Below are 20,115 nucleotides of genomic sequence, written 5' to 3' on the forward strand. Positions count from 1 at the left end.
ATCCCTCTATTCATCTACCTAGAGTTTAGTGGGTTTTGTTCTTCTTGTAGAAATTAGTCCCGCCTCAGTTTCGCCACTAAAAGCAGTACATTGCACTTGTTTACGTTGTGTAACAATTTTAATTTACAGAACATTGTCAAATTGCATTACATTTAGTGCAAATAATAACACTTCTGATGTACAACTTAGAAATATACAAAGTGTGTAGATTATTGACAAAATATCAAAATTAAAAACACTAAATGCATTCTTCAGCTGACATCGCCTGTAGATCTAGCTCTTGTAATCATCAACAAAACCATTATCCAGGTCCTTCCTCACCGCTGACCCCTTAGACCACAAAAAAAAAAAAAGTCTGATGGTGAATTTTCAACCACACAGATCTACTGATTGCAAAACTCCCAAATTTTGATGATATCAAACACAATCGAGAGTAAATTTAAATCTTTGAGGTAAGATGACGTGAAATGCTGACCCTTTCTTCCTTCCCCCACCGCTTCCTTTCAGTGTTAATAAATGCACATCTGGTGGCTTTACAGTAGAGATAACCAGGACTTTTTTAAGGGTTCGTCCTGGTGTCTAAGGCATTCTGGGGGTAGTTTATCAGTCAAAGGGCAGGAGGCCACTGCACTGTAGTGTGGCATGTGAAATGTAATGTTAGAGTGTAACAGGAAGTGTAGGATGACTCAATGTTTTATAGCTTCTCTTTATCCTGTGCTGTAGCAGCAGGACTCATTAATAAACCTGGAAAACCCAAACGGACAGAAAGACAGACAGACATTTTTACTGCCTCGTCGGGGGATGAAAATGGTGAAGAATAACCTGTACAAACTAAAAAAAAAAAGAAGCATCCACTCATCCGGCAATGAAAGAGAGGAAGCTTTTTATGAGACACTATAGCTGGCCATGTGCAGGTATCTGTCAGAAACCGTGTGCCACGTTGAGCTTAAAGACAGATACTTACTGACAACAGAGCTCCACTAAGCATCTACAGACCACAGTCAATGATATCCCACTGATCAGTTCAACTGTGGCAGAAATATCATCCAGCGTGAGTTAATTAGACTTAGAAAATGCTCTTTACCTCCCACTTTTGGCGTCCTTGGCCCATTACTGTCAACAAATTCAAGCGTTTAACAGTCAATTCACATTTCTAACATTGGTGAGCTAACTGAAAACTTATTGTTTTCTCTGTACAATACATTGTGTCAATGGTGCTCTCCAGAAGCTACTTTATAACAATCTAGAAAGATAAAGGTTTCAAAGCTTTAGGCTCTGACCTCGCCCCCCGTCATCACTAGAGGGACAGGAGAAGGCAAGAAAGAAGAGATCCTGTACTGCACCTCATCAATGCTTTTCCTGTCAATGTCTATTTTCCTCCCTCTCATGGTAGTTATTTTAGCAGCAGCAAAACAAGCAGCTGTAATACTAGTGATTAAAGCAAACCCAAAAAAAGTCAAGAAGTATGCAATCATAAGAAATGTACAAAACAATTTACAAAAAAAGGCAAATAATCCATAACAATTGGAAAAACACTTAGGAAAGTTTTGATTTTACATACAAATGTAGCCATGACCAGCAGATGGTGTTAACGACCATAAAATCAGCCTGTCCTCTACAAGCAGGGGTCCTGTGGGACGTCCTGGATGATATAGTGTCCTGCGTGTAGTAAGTCTGAAAACACATTCTGATTGGCAGGTGAATGGGTCATGTCGTCATCGAGAGCCTGTTCAATGCTGAACGATGTAGTTTGAAACAAGAAGGGAGATTTAAAGTCAAAATTAACAAAAGTGAATTAATAACAGATTCAGTACATACGTGGGCTTTTTCGTGGTTCAGTTACAGTTAAAATCACTGCAAAGATATATCTCATTCATTAACCGTGTAACGAATGTTCTCCCTATCTGGTTAAATGCTCTCTGCGCTGTAGAACAGGTTGTGTTTGGACTCCTGGTTACCTCTTGATGCTCAGAAGAGGATGGGCTTCCCAGCAGTTTTCTCCTGCACGTAGGAGGTGAAGCGTTTGAGGAACTTGGGATACTCTCTCTTGGCCACGGCTCTGAGGACCGACGCTGGAGCCCAGCCTCCGGGGTTCACTGTAGCCACACAGAGGAAAATTATCAGGAAACTGTGTGCAGGCTAACTTTTGATAAAATTATTAGTCATAAAGCCACAGTGGAGAGATTCCGCACACAGACACAGAGATCTAGAGTGCGCTCTAGTGAGAGGAGTTAATGTAACGCTTATGTGTTCATGTCAACCTTCCTGGCTTCAAGAACAATAAATTGGGTCGGATTCCTCCTGCGGTGCTGCTTTGTGTCACAGCCTCGTCTACAGGAAGTCAGGGGAGGGGGAGAAGCTGTGCAAGTCTGGACTGACTTCTTTTCAAAGACACAAGCACGTAGACCGTCCAACTCGTGTGTCAGCTACCAGCTGCACGAGGACCAGCGAGCAGTTTTCTGCCAGCTTCACATTTCATTTTGCCGCACTCGATCTCCTCAGCGTGCTTGCTGTCTTTTAGGCCTTTATATGAGCTGCAGCTGTTTATAGATGATTAAAACTCCTGCTCACATCTCAACAAGCCAACACGAGCCTCCACCCAGCTAACCATATAAGGCGGCAACTCAAGTTAGCATTCAAGCTGTGTTTATTTATGCTAATGTGACATGAGCAGTTTTCTAGTGGCCTTGTGCTATTATTCAACAATTTGACAATCCATCAGCCTGAGACTCAGCTAGTCTTGTGTTGAATGTTATTGTTAATGCTGTCTGTAATTTAGATTAAAAATCAACTGACATAAAAAAAATACTCATTCTTATCCCCTACAAGTCAAAAATCAATTCACAAATGTCCAAAATTGATTGTCTAAATTTGACTTAATAAAGTGATGTTCGCGGATGAAAACCGGTGGAACTCAAGTACAGAGGCAGTGCAGCACCTGGACAATCACACGCTGACTGAGTTATCTTCTAATTCATCTTCAAAGAAACGCAACAGTTACTAAACAATTACCTTTGTGACATAAATGTAAAGAATATTGTGAATATAACAGTATACTGTGAATAATACACGGTCACTCAGAAACTACTTTTCTGATATTTGAATCGAAAACTGATTTAGAAACGAATCGATATCAAATTGTTAGAAGACCTTCATGTCCTTCTAAGCACAGTTTACAGGCCCAGCAGGGGGCCTGATACTGAGCGCATTCTCAGGCTCATCAGTCTGAAGAGGCCCTTACCATTGGCAACGTAGGTGATCTTACAAAGGATGTTGTCTCTGCTGATCTCTTTATCGCCCTCTGGTGGGCTGACCAGGGTCTGGCAGATCATAGCGACATTGATTTTGGCACGAACACATCGGTTTGTGGGCTGAAAGTAAAACAAAAACGTAAATGCGAGCAAATCTCGAGGTGGCAAAAATCTCACTCTAGATAATTTGACAGATATAAGAGGTTTGAAGCTTGTCTTTCTTCCATTCATCCTTGAAAAGTGGCCAATGAGAAAGCCTTGTTTGACTACATGATATTTGTAATTGAATGCTGCAATGAAGCAAATGAAATTTTTTAAAAAAAAATCTAATCACAGTTAGGTACTGTTGATGCCTGTTAAGTCACAAATATGTCTCTAAACTAAATAAAAACAGGCCAAGCAACATGTTCACTAACGCGTTTTCAGGTCACTACTACACTCGTGAAACGATAACAGGTGTTAATACGGTTATCTTACAGGGGCCTTGTCATGGTCCACAGAGAAGTTGCAGACCAGCCATGTGTCGGGATCATTTTCATTTGTTGCTAAGATCTTCCTGATGGCCGACAGATAGAGCACGTCTCTCTGAGAGGCAGGCCACACTCGCTGAAACACAACCAGAGGCAGTCAGCACGCAGAAGATTAGAAATCAAATGTGCAACATGTTTCTGCAAGGTTCAAAACCGCTGTGAAGTCAGGTTACCTTGTGTGTCTGGTAAACAATGACAGCGTTATCAGAGAGCGTTTCCACAACGTTGAAATTTTCAATGGTGGCTGATGGAGGGAAGAGTTCGATCAGAATGTGAGATTAACGCAGACGAAGTCAAACAGTGCAGATATGATGGTGAAATACTGAACTCACTCTCCCAGTCCAATCGGACAGCTGTGTCCCAGAAGTAGTGACAGACCTCATGTCCTGTCACGCCCTTCACAGCATGTGTAGCTTTGAGAGGATCCAGTACAATACCGTTCTCCTCCACTTCTCTCCTGTACACCTGGTGCACAAAGAGCAGAGCATGAGACATCACTATAAGCACACTCACAACCTCGTTATGAAACATAGCTTGAAGGATCCTCTCAATTCTACCTACAATTGATAACTTGAGCTGATTTCCGGTTTGAAAGCTGAAGGGTATGGTAAATGAAATCATATTCAAAAGCATGAAGGTGACAGGAGGTGTAAAGTGGACATAAAGGTAGTTGTTTATTTTGGTAGTTTGTTTTTTTAAAATATATTCTTACATTGTGGCACGGATGCTTCTACTTTTAGTATTTGAGCAGGTCTTCCACCCCCACTAGCTGCTAAATTTTCCATCCATCAATGCTTCTACAGCAACCGCAGTGTCTTTTACAGGAGGAATGAGATTTAAATATTCACAGCTAGCAATCAAGGGAAATGATTCACACTCAGTTTCTCTCCTTTGTGCTCACCTTCATCTCTCCTTCTTCTATTACCAGCTGCCAGTTAGCATCTCCACCCACATCCTGAAGTGAGTAAGTCATATGATTCTGCACCATCTCCTCCACCTGAGAGAGGGACAGACATTGATTACCTGCCTATTTGAGGACACACTTTGAAACGGGACGCAGTTTGTGGAGGAGAACACACTGTGTCAGGGATGCAACGGTCATGTTTAACAACACTCCTACTGTAGCACCTGTGCTGGTATTCTATTACATATCACTGATAAGATCATAGGAGGCAAGCAGAAAAACTATTTCTCTTTCAGAATCTAAGGAATTCCTACATTAGCTACTGAGCAGTAAGTAAATAACACTTGTTCATGCTTGTGGTTTTTGTTCAACATCCCAACAATGCATTAAGAACACAGTGTAGTCTGGATTCGTGTCTGTGGAGGACAGAGTGACGTGAGCAAAGGAAATGAAGCCGTTTCACTAGATTCCAGACATGCAGCACGAGACTAACTTTATTGTTGTCACTGATAAGAAGAAGCCAACCCTCATCTGATGAAGACAACCTGTTACTCCAGGAGTTTCAGTTTTGTTCAATTAAGTTTCTGGTTTCATATTAGTAAAAGGACTTCAGTGTAGAAACCTACTATAAACATTCTACCAAATGCACAGGAAATGTTTGTGAAATCCTGGAGAGACTGGTTAGTAGGCATTCTCTCATGCTATCTACACATGCTCTCTCTTCCTGCAGAGGAAAGCAGTAGGCGTTTGCATCCAACAGCAGAGACAGGTGCTCACTGCTGACCAAATACAGTACCTGAGCGCTGAATCTGTGAATGTCATCTGAAGCACTGACTAGCTCAACGGAGGACACGGAAGAAGAATGGCTAAGGGACTGTGCAGCAGAGAGGAAGGAAGATTGAAAGAGAGAGGAATAAGGCACAAAACAGAAAGAGGCGCCACTGCAGCACTCACGAGGAAACAATCACAACTAGCTCAAGTAGCTTTACATATGAAGATGTTATGTAAGCTCTCAAATCATTGCAATCAGCACAGACTGATTCTCTGTGTGGATGGAATAAGGCAAAGCATGGACACATTATGAGAACAACACACAAGTTGCAGCTGCAGAGCTTTATAGGCAGGTCAATGAGGAATGAGAAGACGCTGCAAACAGCAGCCTTAAATTACAATAAAGCAGGGTGGAAGTAAGATGTACACGTCAAAGATAAAGTAAGAGATGTGCTGAGCACCTTGGTGGCAAACCGATGTTTACCAACAGTGGAGTAGGCGTCTCCAGGTGGAACAGGAGTTAGTCGAGGTATTCTGACCTTCTCTGACTGGCACTGAGGGACAGAGAGTGGGAGTTTGGTAAGAGATACGACGCAGAAAAGCAACATCTCTGTGTGTGATGAACTGTGCTGTAGTTCACTTTGCTTTGTTTAAATATGTTTCACAGAGAAACCGAGGAAGACAGGAACAAGAGAGGCTCAGTGTTCCTGCTAGACTAAGTGTTCCATTCTTTTATACACATAAACAAACTCAACAGTAAAATTTTGATTAGGCAAACAGAGTAAGTTCAGATCCCAATCACACCTGCTCCTCTATCTTGTCCTGTCTGTCCAGTGCAGCTTCCACCGCATCAAAGAACTCATCCTCATTGATCAGACTGTTGGGCCCCTCCTGTGGAAAGCAAATGTTGTCAGCAATGTAAGAATCCAGTGAACACGACCCTGAAAAAGGTGCAGAAATGATAAAAATGCACATGCTGGGACAAAGTCCAGAAGGAATTCTCTTATGGTTTATCTAGCTGATTCAAATCCATTTCTCTTATCTAATTTTATCTTGCCTCATAGTCTGGGCCTCCATAGTGCGACTTTTTCTTCAGTTCATTCATAGCAGACTTGTAGGCATCTTCGACCCTCCTCCTCTTCTCTAGTTCCTGAACACACAGAGAGAGACAGAGAGGAACAGAGAGAGGGGGGGGGGGGGGGGGGGTTCAGCCATAAATAATAATGACAGTATGCAAGTGGAAACACCTTCAAGAAACACCTATTAAAAAATCTGCATCATTGGACTTAACTGAGATCTGCTAAGGCTCTACATTTAGACAATTCAGTGTTAGAGTCAGAAAACATTTCCACCCCAGTGACAATGTTCCTTTCATCAGATTACAGCTGACAGAGTTGCAAAAAAAGTGTAAGAAACGAGAGGTCCACATATCACAATCAGCCAAACCCACCAAATCAGTCTGCTCTGCTTACATTCAAACAGGTTTTACCAAACGTTTAACTCCCTGCCAGAGGCAAACAGACTGCAGCTGACAACTGGATAGGTCGGATTACCTTTCAGTCAAAGATCAACAGTTTTCACCCTCTATTACTGGAAGAAAAACCCATAAACCGAACCCAAGAATTTGAGCTTGGAGAATTTACTAAGTAGAATGAAACTACCGAACAACTCTGCTCATAAGTCAGACACAGACACGTCATCCTCACTCGGAAAAAGGGAAAGAACGCAAAGTAAAACAACTGTGGCTGAAAGCACTCTGTTCAACGGAGGAACCAGGCAGAAAGAGACGGTGAAACGAAGCAAATTGCAAGAGAAGGTGTGGACATGAAACAGCGTAAAATACACAGGATGTGATCCTGGTGTGAACTACGTGTTACCACTCGACAGACAGAGACGCACTGTAAAGAAGAGGCTGCAGGTCTGCAGAGGTATCCATCTCTGAGTCTGGTATTTGAGCAGCTCTGTCCCTCTTTGTAGCGAAGGCTTCCACAAACTGCACCATGAAGTCCGAGCAGTCATTTTCTAATTCGCTCCCCGTACGAGTCTGAGCAGGTGTGTCTCGCTCCTTTGGGTGTCTCTGGTCTGTAGCTATTTCTATATGCCTACTCCGCATTGGCAGCTAAATTTCACATAGATAAGAAAACACAGATAAACTGAGGTAGTTTCACTTGAGCACTCACTGAAAGCACTTCCCGGCTTTGGCAGGTTTTAGGGTTGGGCAGCACACCTTTACACACAGGAAAAAAAACTGGTTTGACAACATCAGATGAACCGATCAGGATGCAAGCATGAGCAGCTCTGAACACCGTAGCTTCACTGACACAGACTGCTGTCTAGAAATCAATGAACAGAGAGAGTCTTAAGGGAACTCCACAACCACTGATTAAATAAATAAATAAATAAAATAACAAATTTAAAGCTCATTGTGGAAAACAGATGCAACTGTCCTTCTGGTAAGTAAGTCTGACCATTCTGACATTTACATTTTCACTGAGCTATAACATTTGATATATATAATATATATAATAAAAATGACTGCTTTGGGATCATCTGGACTATGGACTGAGGACTATTGAATTGTTTGTTCTGTTTTTAACTCTGACTAAGCACACATTCTGTTTTTAAACCCCATGTTGCTTAACAATGGCAAAGGGAGCCACGTTGTGAAATTTACTGCTTAAGGCAACTTAAATATTTCCCACAAAAAAAAAAAAAAAATTATTAACAGAGCACTGAAATAGAAACAACAAAAGAACAATGAATTGTTTTACAAGAGACGGTTACCAAATAAATGCAAATAAAAACATGCAGAAATCAGGAACAAACGGAGACTTAAAGACATAGCAAGAACAAATCCTCCATAAACAAGTAAAGAGTTTAAGAATAAGGACAAATAAAAGAAGATCTGAGCTACATCCTGAAGAACAGAGGCTCATCTAGTGTGTTTTGAATTAAACTTTTTTTTAACAGTAATTTCCACATTCCTAATATCAACATAAACAGATGACTGTTTCACATACTACAATCATGGCTAGACATTTGGACAGCATCGCCTGAAGGACAGAAGTCAAAACAACAAACTCTTGGCCACAATAAGCAACTACTTAAAGACAACTGAGAGAAACAATTAGCTCCTCAGCCTGTAACACGTCCACACAGCAGTGGCTGCTGACAAGCCCACTCAAACCCAAAACTGCTCCTTAATTCACAGGACGCTTCACACACTGCGAGTGTGTGAACATTAACGTCAATCAGTGTGTGTGTGTGTAGAGCCCGAGACCGTACCTTGTCCAGTCTCTTCTGCCAGCTGTCCTCTCGTTTGACCATCAGTTCGATGCAGTGGGACAAGGTGGAGAGGATGCCTGCTGTGGTTGCCTTGAAGGTGATGGCCTCACCCTTGAAGTCGATCCCGTTCATACCTTTAGGACTGGCAGGGGAAAACACTGGCACAGATTGAAACAAAGCAATGACTGAGTCTGACGGCTTCCTCAGGACCTGATTAATAATGGATATTCTAGCTTTTCGCATTTAAAGTTATTACAAAATGTTTTTGTTTTTTTTACAAATTTTCTTAATTAAAGCAATAATTGGTTGACCAGAATTTGCAGGTAAACTCACATTTCTCTTTGCTGCCATTGTTGTTGTGATTATATTCACCATCAGGTCTTGTAGTGTTGGGAAAGTCATCCTCGTCCTCCTCTACTACTGGTAAGAAAACAACGTCAGTCTTCATTCTATACACTATCTACTGTCCAAATAACATGAATACCTTAACCAGGATCTGGCTAATAGAGCATACTTTAACATTTTGAAACATATTTAACAGGAATAGCAAGCGATTATACTTGAGAGTTACTTTGGAGCCAGTTGCTACTTTTTGTTGATGGTGTAGCACAAAAAAAAGCTTAATTTAGAATACACTCCATTTACATGACGTTTCTGCTTCTTACATTAAACAACCCACAAAGTGCCCTGGAAGTGTATATTGATTTTTGCTTCCTTCGTCAGTGAGAGTCACCAGCCACTCTTGTTCATCTCTCATACTGCATGAACCAAGTAAAGAAGCTCCCCACCTATAAATTATTTCCTTTTCCAGTAAACATCAAGATTAATCCCGCCCACACTGCCCTGCATTTCAATAATCAATAGAACCAATTTAACACAAATTTAAACCGGTATAAACAAAGTCTCTGGCGCTACACAAGCTGCATATAGTGCGTCTATGCGGCATGTTACCTCTGTCTCTCTGAAATTCATCTTTGGAGACTGCATCAGCACAGGAGTCAAAGTATTTCTGCAGGGTGTCCACTTGTCTGCACAGAATGTCCCGGAACGTTTCCATTTCTGCTAGTTTCTCACGCAACCTGTGCCCCTTCTGAGCAGACAGAAAAAGAAGTAAAGACATGCAATCAAAGGCTTCCACAGGGAAGTTCTCTTGTTTTTAACCACAAAACAATGCCACAGTAAAAAATATGTACAAAACATTTGAAATAACACAAGTAATCACAACAGCCAGACGATTCATATGTGTACTGATGGAAACGCTTCAGAGAAGATGGCGAGGGATTGAGAATTTGACACAAACTTCTCCTGCCAAGCACTTTCAAGTATTTTGGTGATCTTTTTTGTTTTAATGATTTACCTTGAATGAGGATGTGGATGTGGCAGACAAAGCACTGGCTGCAGAGGTGAGAGACAACATGGACCCATGACGTCTGAGACTGGTTTCTGAACCATAACCAGACTCTGCCTGAAATCCAGAGGGAGCGATCGAAGGAAACAGAGAAGACAGAGAGAGAAAGACAATGTGGGAAGGAGAGAGAGTTTGACAAGGAGAGGGAAAATGGAGGATAGATGGAAAAGGGAGAAGCAAAGAAGAGGGAACAAAAGATCAGTAAGTGCACAACACATATAAAAAAATCTGCAATATAATAAGAAAGTCTGCAGCTCTTAAAAAAACTAGACAGAAACAGAGAGAGGGGAGATCAGTTCTAGCAGTCGGCAGCACTGAGTAATGCTGAGCTCGACCAGAGCACGGCCTACACCTACACAGTCAAACAGTCTGCTGAGAGGTACTGGGGCTGACAAACAGGCACATGCGCCACCCCAGCCAGTAGACCTAATATCAAGTGGTTGAGTAGCAGTGGAAATAAATTATACTGCAACACAGAGCAGCTTGACTGAGAGCTTATGATGAAAATACTGTATATGCCTATTAGAACATACAGTGTGCCGTGTCACATAGCATTATTAAACAGATCTACTATGTGAATGGGAGTGGCAGTCACAGCATTTGTGCCATTAGTCTTATGACTGGACAATGCCTGGAACTGCCAATTCAGCAAAGTGACAGCATTTTATCATACACAGTGTATGTGCACACTCAGCCAGCCCCGCCAAAGCAAAATATTCTTGTTTGTCCCACATGCACCTGCTAACTGTTATCCACTGCAACGGAGACTGCGATTTCACAACCAAACACAAAATTCATACCTTTACTCAACCAGTAGAAACAACAGAGAAGAACTGGTGAAATGAAGTCTGAAATTCTTTTACGCCTGTACCAGGGCCCCAGCATTTCGTATGGTGTGTTTTATGAGTCAGTAAATTTATATGCTGAGGTTTGCTCATAACCTTCTTACTGTATTCCACAATGGCTATATTCTTGTCTGCTGACTGGAGTGCAGAGGTATTTCTTAAGAACAGTGAGCAAACTGAAGATGGAGTCAGGTGAGAAATTTGAGCAAGCATACATACATTCCTCTAATAGAGGCTCTTACAACACTTAAAACCGGGTGACAGACAGGGAGAACTGACACTGAATACAGCTGAACTGATAGTGGGCTGAATGGGAGACTCAAGACTTCGCAAATCGAAACCAAAGTCTCACTGTTTGCTGTTAAAGGGGATGGTATGTTTGCATTTATACATTCTTGTGATTGCTGTGAGATTAAGATTACATAAGTTACATAAGACGTCTTATCCCAGTTACTCAGGTTTACATATAGATTCAGTTGATATGTGGAGAATTTACTGAGAAATAAACGTGACAGCATGTAACTAACTAGTATAAATTAAAATCCCGTAGAAATAAACTGCAATTAAAATTTTAAAGCATTTGGTATTTAGAAGGCTGTGGACAAACACTGCACAATACAATCAACCTAAACAATATAACAAGAAAACTCCAGCCATGAAAATTACGTGACCCAGTCAACACATAACTGAACATTACAATATCCACAATGCTAGAACTGGGGTTGCTATTAATAAACAAAAACTATGTCTTAGTTAAGCATAGTCCTAAATTCACAAAAAAAAGTCAATTAAATAGTCACAATGTTTTACATAGTCAAACTTCTTTGTGATGAAATTTGTGAATATGTAAATACTTGCAGGTGAAAACACACTAGGAGTTTCAAAAACAACATACTGGTTTGTGTCAGGCTGGACTATGACCTGCTGGTCATACTGAAGGTTTTCTTTCTTTCTTTCTAGTAAATAAAAAAAAACATTTTCCACTTTGTAGCCACCAGCAGTCAAGCAGCTCTAAGTGAAGAAGCTGCCAGGCATGTTATTTTTAAATTTCAAATGGAAGTCAATGACTGTTGACACTTTGACTCTTGCGCAACATGCTTCAACGGCAGCTTGTCACCCATGATGGCTCAATAAATATTCATGCTTTGAATATACAGGGCCATGGGGATTTTATTTCTTGTTTGCTTTCTTAATGGGTCTATCCAACAGCCTGAGTTAAACTCATCATCATGTCCTCAGTGTTAAGATATCTATGCTTCCAGCAACAACCTGTCAAGCCCTTTAACAAACACACTAAACACATTACTGCTTGCTTCATGTTGATCTTTTGACACCCCCGTACATTTCAAACAGCTGAGGACAACAGTGTGGAGTTATTTGGATAAATAAACATTTGCCAAAAAAGGGGATCTAAAAGCTATTCTCTCCAACAATATCACTCAAGGGTTTGGTGAGGCAGTTTATTTCTTTGATCAAACTGAGATATTGCACAGGCTGCTGAAATTATTCTTCCTGAAACACTGAAACCAATCTGTGACAAGTCCAGAAACTGGCTTCTTTATGCACCTGGTCAGCTGCATAATACAGCCATGCAAACCAAACACCCACTCATACACAAACCATGAAATGGCATCTTGTGCCCACGACTATGTGATATTAATGAGAAATGAGCGTACAGTAACTGACCATAGCAACCACTTCTACACATCTGAGCATACTGCTGCTGCTTGTGAAATTGCTTCCCATTAAAAACAGCAGTTCAGCACACAGCCATGCAGCATAAGCTTGAATGATTTATTACAATTCAGTGGAGTTCAATGCTCAAATTGGTGTGAATAATGTGAAAAACTGCACACATGCAAAAAGAAAATAACCATTTATGCACTGTATGAGCAAAAGAAACAAAGAGTTATGTTTATTAATCATTCATGTCACAGAACTGGCAGGCTAATAAAAGACTTCAGTGACGAGCGACAGCGAACAAGCAGCATGCCAACATGCTGTAAGCCCACCATTCGGCCATTCCAACACCCCAGGCAGAGCAGGACACTGGTGCAGTTCCGGCGATTTGCTGGCCCCAGCATGGCCCAGATGATCACCCAACACTCCCACTGTTCTGACAGTTCACAGGCTTAAATCCAGAATTCCCGTTTCCCCCGGACACACCTCACTGAGAAACAAAAGGGAAGAGGAGGAGGAGGTGGAGAAGTACAGCCATGCAGAATCGGCTTAGCTCATCAAGTAATTTAGGAGGAAGAGGAAAAAAGTGTTTTGCTCCGCAGCAGCCAGAGGAGAGGCAGACACTAGCTGCTCCCTGAAGCGGAAGAGACAGACGGAGCCAAAAGGAAGAGTCTTTCAAATCCACTGCACAGGGAAGCGGGTTTGCTCTCAGCGAGATCGTCCACACACGCACATGCACTCAACTCTTGCCGCACACACATATGAAGAAACCACACACACCCTGATATGTGAAACCTTTTCATCTTGTCCATCTTTGTGTCCAGCATCCATCACTGAGAGATCAACTGTGACTGTGCGTGCCTGCATGTAAGACGCAGAGCGAGAGAGGGCTAAAGATGAAGGGTGCATGCATGTATGCATTAGAGAGCGACAGAGAGAAACGGAGAGAAGAGCTGTCCAGAGCTGTTTGTGTGATAAACGACTAAAGTACCAAACGGGTGGGCGAGTGAAGCAGCCTACTGTACATTATGACAGAGAGGAGAGAGAATGAGAGAAAGGGAGAAAGAGGCAGAGAAAGACAAGGAGTGGGAGGCAGGGGACAACATTTGTCTGGATCTTCTGCTTTACTTCTGTCCACCTGATTCTCCTTTTATCTTTTCTTATTCTAATTTGCTGATATCCCCCTTGCAAAGCCTGACCTGGCTCAGTAATGTTCAGACTGTGTCAACAGCCAGCCTGAAGAGGTGGTGGAAAAGCTCAACATAAACACAAGGGGTTTTCCCCGTTACCTCCTATACCACCCCTCTGAATCGACCAGAATGGAACAGCCTTCTCAGTTTTGCGTGTCCCCTGATCTTTGTTGTTTTGAGAACCACTGATTTTAAAAAAATACATTATTCATCAGAAGCTGCACTTGACGTCCCTTCATTTCACACGACTTTTTCCACCACCAACACAAACACACCCACACATAAAAACACAAACGTACTTGCACAAAACCTGTTTCTTTCCCCTGCACAAGAGCAGTCAAAAATGGTAACATGGATGTGAAAAAAATGGTTGTTTGCCACTGCAAAGTGACTTATAAGAGGCATTTAAAAGCTGGAACCGTGACTTGTGTGACCCATATTAAAGCAAGATTATATTGGTTAGATACGGACACAAACCCAGTTTAAACAAAGTATGGGTGTTTGAAAGTGGCACAAAAAATGAATCTTGCACACCTCAAAAAGTAGTTGGAAGCTACACAGTTTGTGTTTGAAGTAACTGTCTAGAGCTTCACTAACAGATGCTAATGTTACTCTAAATGACTAATGCTTGAAAGAGGAGGTTTTGTATTTAATTACAAGGCAAAAACATGGATTAGAATGTCAAATTCTGAGAGATCTGAAAAAGGATCTGGTGTGTATATACTCTATATGTGCATGGGTGACTTACGCCTTTTACTACCTTTTGTGAGGACACTATTTTCTGCACTGGGAATGGAAAAGAAAACTACAAATGAATAAAGATTATTTGTTTAAACAAAGAAGCAGAAAAATGACAAAGAAACAGACACACTGACGCAAAAATTAAACCCAGAATGCAAGTGGTGAACAGGAACAGGGCATGATGTACTGCAAGTCCTCCTCTGTCCAGCTGGGTGCAGTGCAGACGCACTCACTTAGGGCAATGCTGCTGGTAGTGCTGCAATAAGCTTACTGAGGTTACTGTAGGTCACAATCCAGATACAACCCTGAAATACTCTCACACCACTGTTAATGGACTAGAGACCTGTGGTCACTCTCACTCAACTGACATGTCAACACCCGGGAGCACTGAGGAAACTATCCCCAGCACCGTTTTAGTCCAGAAGCAGACCTATGACAGCTCACAGGATAGTGATTATGTTTTTCCCAAAGGTGGTACAAAAGCGGTCTCTCAACTACAGTGTTTTTGGTTGTGTGGTAAAGAAAGAAAACTAAGAAAAATTACACAATTTCACAATTCAAATCACTTGTGCACTGTTAATATGTTTCTCCCTCTCTTGCAAAGACAATTTGGCAGATAACAAACATCCATCCATCCATCCATCCATTTTCTATACCGCCTATCCGTCAGGGTCGCGGGGGAGCTGGAGCCTATCCCAGCTGACTACGGGCGAGAGGCGGGGTACACCCTGGACTGGCAGATATCAAACAATAAAGATGTAACTGTATGCTCTGTCATTTCCCGACTTTATGTACTGCCTTTAGAGAATTTTGAACACTGTGTAAACAGCTCAATAAAAACGAAATAAAAGTAAGTTCATATTTAGGACGTACTCCAACAAACTGAACTATAAACTCAGCAAAAAAAAACAAACAAAAAAAACAGCAAGCTATATCAGCTTTTACCAGACACATTACTGCGCGATATCCTGCATAGAACATCTTTTAAACCACAACAACGCGTCTAACCTGCTATACCCACTTTATGTTGAGAAAGCATGCATCACCGACTAGTCACTAGATGTTCTTGCAGCAACCCGGTATCTGATAACAGGGGATACCCCCACTTCAACATCTCACTACTCAGATTCCTCACATTCCTAGAAGGAATGGCTCTGTGTGTGTCCGAATCTCTGAACTGCCACACCCAGAACACTGAACACAACAGACAACTCCCAGTCTGTTCCCAAACGCTCCCTGACCCAAAATTGAACTTAAAACACCTGAAAAATGTGTGAATAATGCAGCAAAAACGCGGTTTACAGTTGGTGATTAGGCAAGCCGAAAAAAAATAATCTAATATTGATAACTGCCTGAGGAACTGATAAGATATGGAATGAGAAACATAGTTCTGATTCTTGGCAAACACCAAACAAATAATAATAAAAAAAAAACACAACAGGGCCTGGATTGAGGCACACTGGGCATTTCAAATATTAATTAATCTAGAAATGTATTGCTTTCTTGCACGTAGGCAAAATTTCCATGACTAACTTTATCACAAGACAGTCTTACAAACAAAAACAATGTGACAAAGATCGAGAAAATCTACACTGGAAAAAAAAAAAAGAAAGAAGAAAGCCATTCCACTCACCTTGTGCAGCTCTATCGACTCAATCCACTGGAGTCTGTGCTCGGGATCTTCAGCTCTGAGGTACCAAACACTGTCGTTTACGCTGATGTCAAAGCGACACTCGTCAAACTCATGAGGCTGCACAGAGAGAGGAGAGGACTCATGAATAGGCAGAGTACATGAGTCATGTCAGCAAATACTATCATCATCTGTATCTGAATACCAAAATACAAAAACTCAACACAACCTGTTCCCCGATTTCAATAAAATCACAGGATTTAGAGCAAAAATCCTGCTATAGCGCCTATACAGTGGTCTGTCTGTTTCTGACACTGGCTGACTAGCGGTGACACACTCTCGACACAAATGTATTCCATCGGTTGCAGAAAAGCCTCTGCCAGACAATAAACTGGAATTTTAATTTGAAACCGATGTCTTATGTCTGCAGGCGCAAACTGAAATAAGGGGCTGTGCAGTTTCAGCATGCCTTTGCCAAAACCTGTGTCATCATACTACATACTACTACTGGGCTAAATCTTTCAAATATTTCACTCCCCTGTTCTACAATGCACCCCGCCCAAATTCAACCCAACTGCTTTAGGCAGCCAAACACGTGCACCAAAGAATTCCCGCATTTCCTCTGAGACTGGAATCTGACCACCGCACTCAGCCTTTGCTCTGCAGAGGTTCCTAAAAAGAAATGAGACACAGCTGACTTGACACTCCCTCCTGTTTTCCTCCTCAGTAAACTACAGCTGCTCTGTAAGATGACATAACCTTGTGTTGCCCAACTTTAATGAGACATGCTTAACGATGCTCACGTGCTGGTTCATTTACTACCACTGAGAACACCACGCATTCCCAACTCTGGTCACTGACTGTCAGCCTGCATAACTTTAAGCAACACTGTCTTTACACTATCTTTACATTTCACATTTCTGAATGCTGATAGGATGAGTAGTTTTTTCTAACCCTTAAATGCTTTTTCTACAGTCACTGACAACCTCAGAGCTAAAGTTTCCCCTCGGAGACAGGTGTAATAACAAATATGCCCCCCCTCCAGCTTCGAAAATTTCAAGACCAGGAGGGTCATGCAATGATAACATCAAGTGCATCCAGCCATGTTGCCATTATTGGTTAGAGAAATCCAGTCTATCTTACTGCACACTATCAGACACGGCCCATAAACCTGTGCTTTACCTCTTTCTTTTTGCCTGCAACGATCTCTGGCTGAATGCGTAAGCACTACTGAACAGCCATGGCGCACTGGATTCTTTCTCTGCCTTTGACTGTGGCACAGGTTATCAGTCAAACTCTCATAGTCAAAGTTCACAATTGAGACATCTAAGATTTCTTCTCTGTCCTTGAGCTGTGCATACATACACGTTTGTGCTGTAATTAAATTAATAACAGATATTAAACATAAATATTCACAATTATTGATACGAGTTTGCTCTGCACAAAAATATATAACAGGGAAACATTGAGGCATAGACAAAAGCTTGAGAACTTGACGTGAGCTGACATTTCCTGCACATTTTTCCGTACGAGGACAATCTGATTGCGTGTCTGGAGCTACACAATGTGTAACAGACTGATGTCAGGAAAGGAAAGAAACAAGAGCTTGTTTCTGCATTCCTGAGGCCTCATACCACGGTCTCCTTCGACAGCTATCAACTGGCATTAGATATTTCAGAGGAAAGCAGAGATAGTGAGAGGATGCTTCGCGGGTCATGCTTCATTAATTATTATTACTCAAACTGGTAAACTGTTCACTCGAATGACTGCTCAATATCGGAAATTAACCGTAACCTTTTATGTTGTGGTTTTAATCCAGTTTTAAATCCTATAATCCTATTTAAAAAAAAAAATTACAGTAAAATGATTTGTTTGGGCTCTGGACTGGTGGTATGCTCAGAAAGAACAGTGAATATGTAACCAGGGGTGTGGGATTTCTACTTATCTCACAAACAGGAGGCCTGCACAGGATGAATACAATTCCACTCTCAAAGCTTAGATTTTAACCACAGCGAACGTTGATTTTAAGCAGCCATTAGTAGCCCTGGCATGTCAGTGTTCTCATGACGTCTAGTGGTAAAATATAGTTCACCGCCTTGTCTGTAATGTTAATAACAGCCTTATTGGTAGTTAGTATTTACCTTCAGATCTTTGAAAAAGATGGACTGAAGGAATTAAAGTTCTCCTCTATGCTAATGACAGGGAAAGACGAGATCAAAACACCGAGAACTGGTCCAGAGGTAACCCTACTCCAAGAGCACCGATGCAGAAAATGAGGCCTTTGATGGACGCCCATCTTATGAGCCCTTATTCCCTGAAATGCTGAACAGGCGCTAAGCTCGCCTTGCTTTATGTTTGTTAAACAGAGAGCAGCAGAGTGATGTCCGCGCCTCACACTGTGGTAAATACTTACTGTGATGACAGCCTTGCTGAGGCACAGAGACCCCCTGCAGCCGTATTCCCGTTCATCCTCCGACTTGTAGTAGCTTAGGGTATTGTTTTTCAACACAACCCATCGGTCCTGCCATCCGTGTATGTAATTTGTCCACTAGAAACACACAAGGGGTAAAAGACAAATGGTTGGCTGCACCGCGCAATCCGCATGTCTGACTTAAGTATATGCTGGAGTCAATTAAAACTTTTGCAGCTCATTAGTGATGTTCACCTGGATTTCAGAGTCGACAAGACAGAAGTTAAATCTGCAGCAGAAACAATGCAACATTTACCTTGCTTAAAACGCCTCCGAGCTCCACAGGCTGCCCGGATTCCGGGTCCACATCCTCATCCGAACCGGACGATGAACCCATTTCGGACATTTAAATCCAAGCTACAGAGAAAGCTTTAAACTGATATTATCGACAGAGCCGCGTATCTTAACGCTAGCAGCTGGATTAGATAGGTTAAGTTCAAACGCGTCACAGTCAAACTGCTGACAGCTTCTTTAACTTAGCCTTAACGTCAGCGAAATAACGTTAATTAGCAGTAACTGAGTGTGATAAACATCAACTGTATAACGTAATTTATCTTCGGTCGGTTAACTTATTTAAACCGTGCTAGCTTGCCTTGCAGGAAGCTATTCTTGAGGTGACAGCTGAGTCCCAACTTCTGCGTTTTGCGGGCTTTGTTTTGAAACTGACGTCGAATACCAATGAGACTAGCTAGTTAGCGTTAGCTGTCAAACGACGCAACTAGCTAACATAAACTTAACCAGAAACTGTGAATGTTCTGGTTAGCTACCTTAAATGCAGTCGATAAGCTGCTCAAATGACTGATCGATAAGGAGGCCTTCGGGTTAACGCTGACCTCAACACTCAAGCTACAAATGACGGGCAACGGATTGTGTCGCTGCTGTAGTTCCGCAGTTCAGTTAGCAATAGCGGAGGTCTGACTAGCTTGCCTCCATGTAGGCCAGGGGGTGGAGCTGCAGCCACGCTTCACTGTGTACCTTACTGCCGAATAGAGGCGTCAAGTTAAACACAACTACGACATCACCGGAAGTTAAATATGTTGTCCCTTAAAATTAAAATCATGATATTTTTCATAAAGAGAACGGTACCCGTATCAATATCAGTAGGGCTGTGGGGCTAGTGCTATTGTTATTGGCGATGGATTTTTCCATTTTTATACTTACTCAAAGATATTTGGTATCTGAAAATACGCGTTTAAGTTGCGTACTTCGAAAAAATAAACGGAAATAAGTATTTTATATTGAATTTTTAATCTAGACTGCAGTGTATAGATTTTACAATGAGAAGGCGCTACGGCTAAAATGAAATGAATGTGCTCTTTAGAGTTTCAAAGAGTGGAGTCATCAACGGGTCCAGGTTTATTCTATGAGATCTTCTGTAGTGTTACCTGGCTGCGTGGCTCTTGTCCCTTA

The 20,115-nt window shown here is 41.7% G+C and overlaps 1 protein-coding gene across 3 annotated transcripts; it reads right to left on the reverse strand.

The window, feature by feature from the left end:
• Positions 1-99: 99 nt before the first annotated feature.
• Positions 100-19,691, reverse strand: LOC124058083 (ceramide transfer protein-like). Of its 3 annotated transcripts, none has more exons than XM_046386947.1 (18): positions 18,962-19,691; positions 18,649-18,783; positions 16,239-16,355; positions 10,099-10,206; positions 9,693-9,831; positions 9,075-9,158; positions 8,742-8,899; positions 6,514-6,606; positions 6,261-6,347; positions 5,918-6,010; positions 5,482-5,559; positions 4,683-4,778; positions 4,114-4,246; positions 3,955-4,025; positions 3,729-3,857; positions 3,242-3,371; positions 1,959-2,096; positions 100-1,736 (listed from the first exon to the last, which is right to left on the reverse strand). In XM_046386947.1, the coding sequence occupies exons 1-17, from the start codon at positions 19,049-19,051 to the stop codon at positions 1,969-1,971; spliced, it is 1,869 nt and encodes a 622-aa protein (XP_046242903.1). In that variant the 5' UTR covers positions 19,052-19,691; the 3' UTR covers positions 100-1,736; positions 1,959-1,968. The 3 variants fall into 3 exon arrangements, with proteins under 3 accessions (XP_046242903.1, XP_046242902.1, XP_046242904.1); XM_046386946.1 differs by having other exon boundaries at positions 9,075-9,161; XM_046386948.1 differs by lacking the exon at positions 5,482-5,559 and having other exon boundaries at positions 9,075-9,161; positions 18,962-19,690.
• Positions 19,692-20,115: the final 424 nt, after the last annotated feature.

Source organism: Scatophagus argus, chromosome 4 (assembly GCF_020382885.2).
Source record: "Scatophagus argus isolate fScaArg1 chromosome 4, fScaArg1.pri, whole genome shotgun sequence".
NCBI lineage: Eukaryota > Metazoa > Chordata > Actinopteri > Scatophagidae > Scatophagus > Scatophagus argus.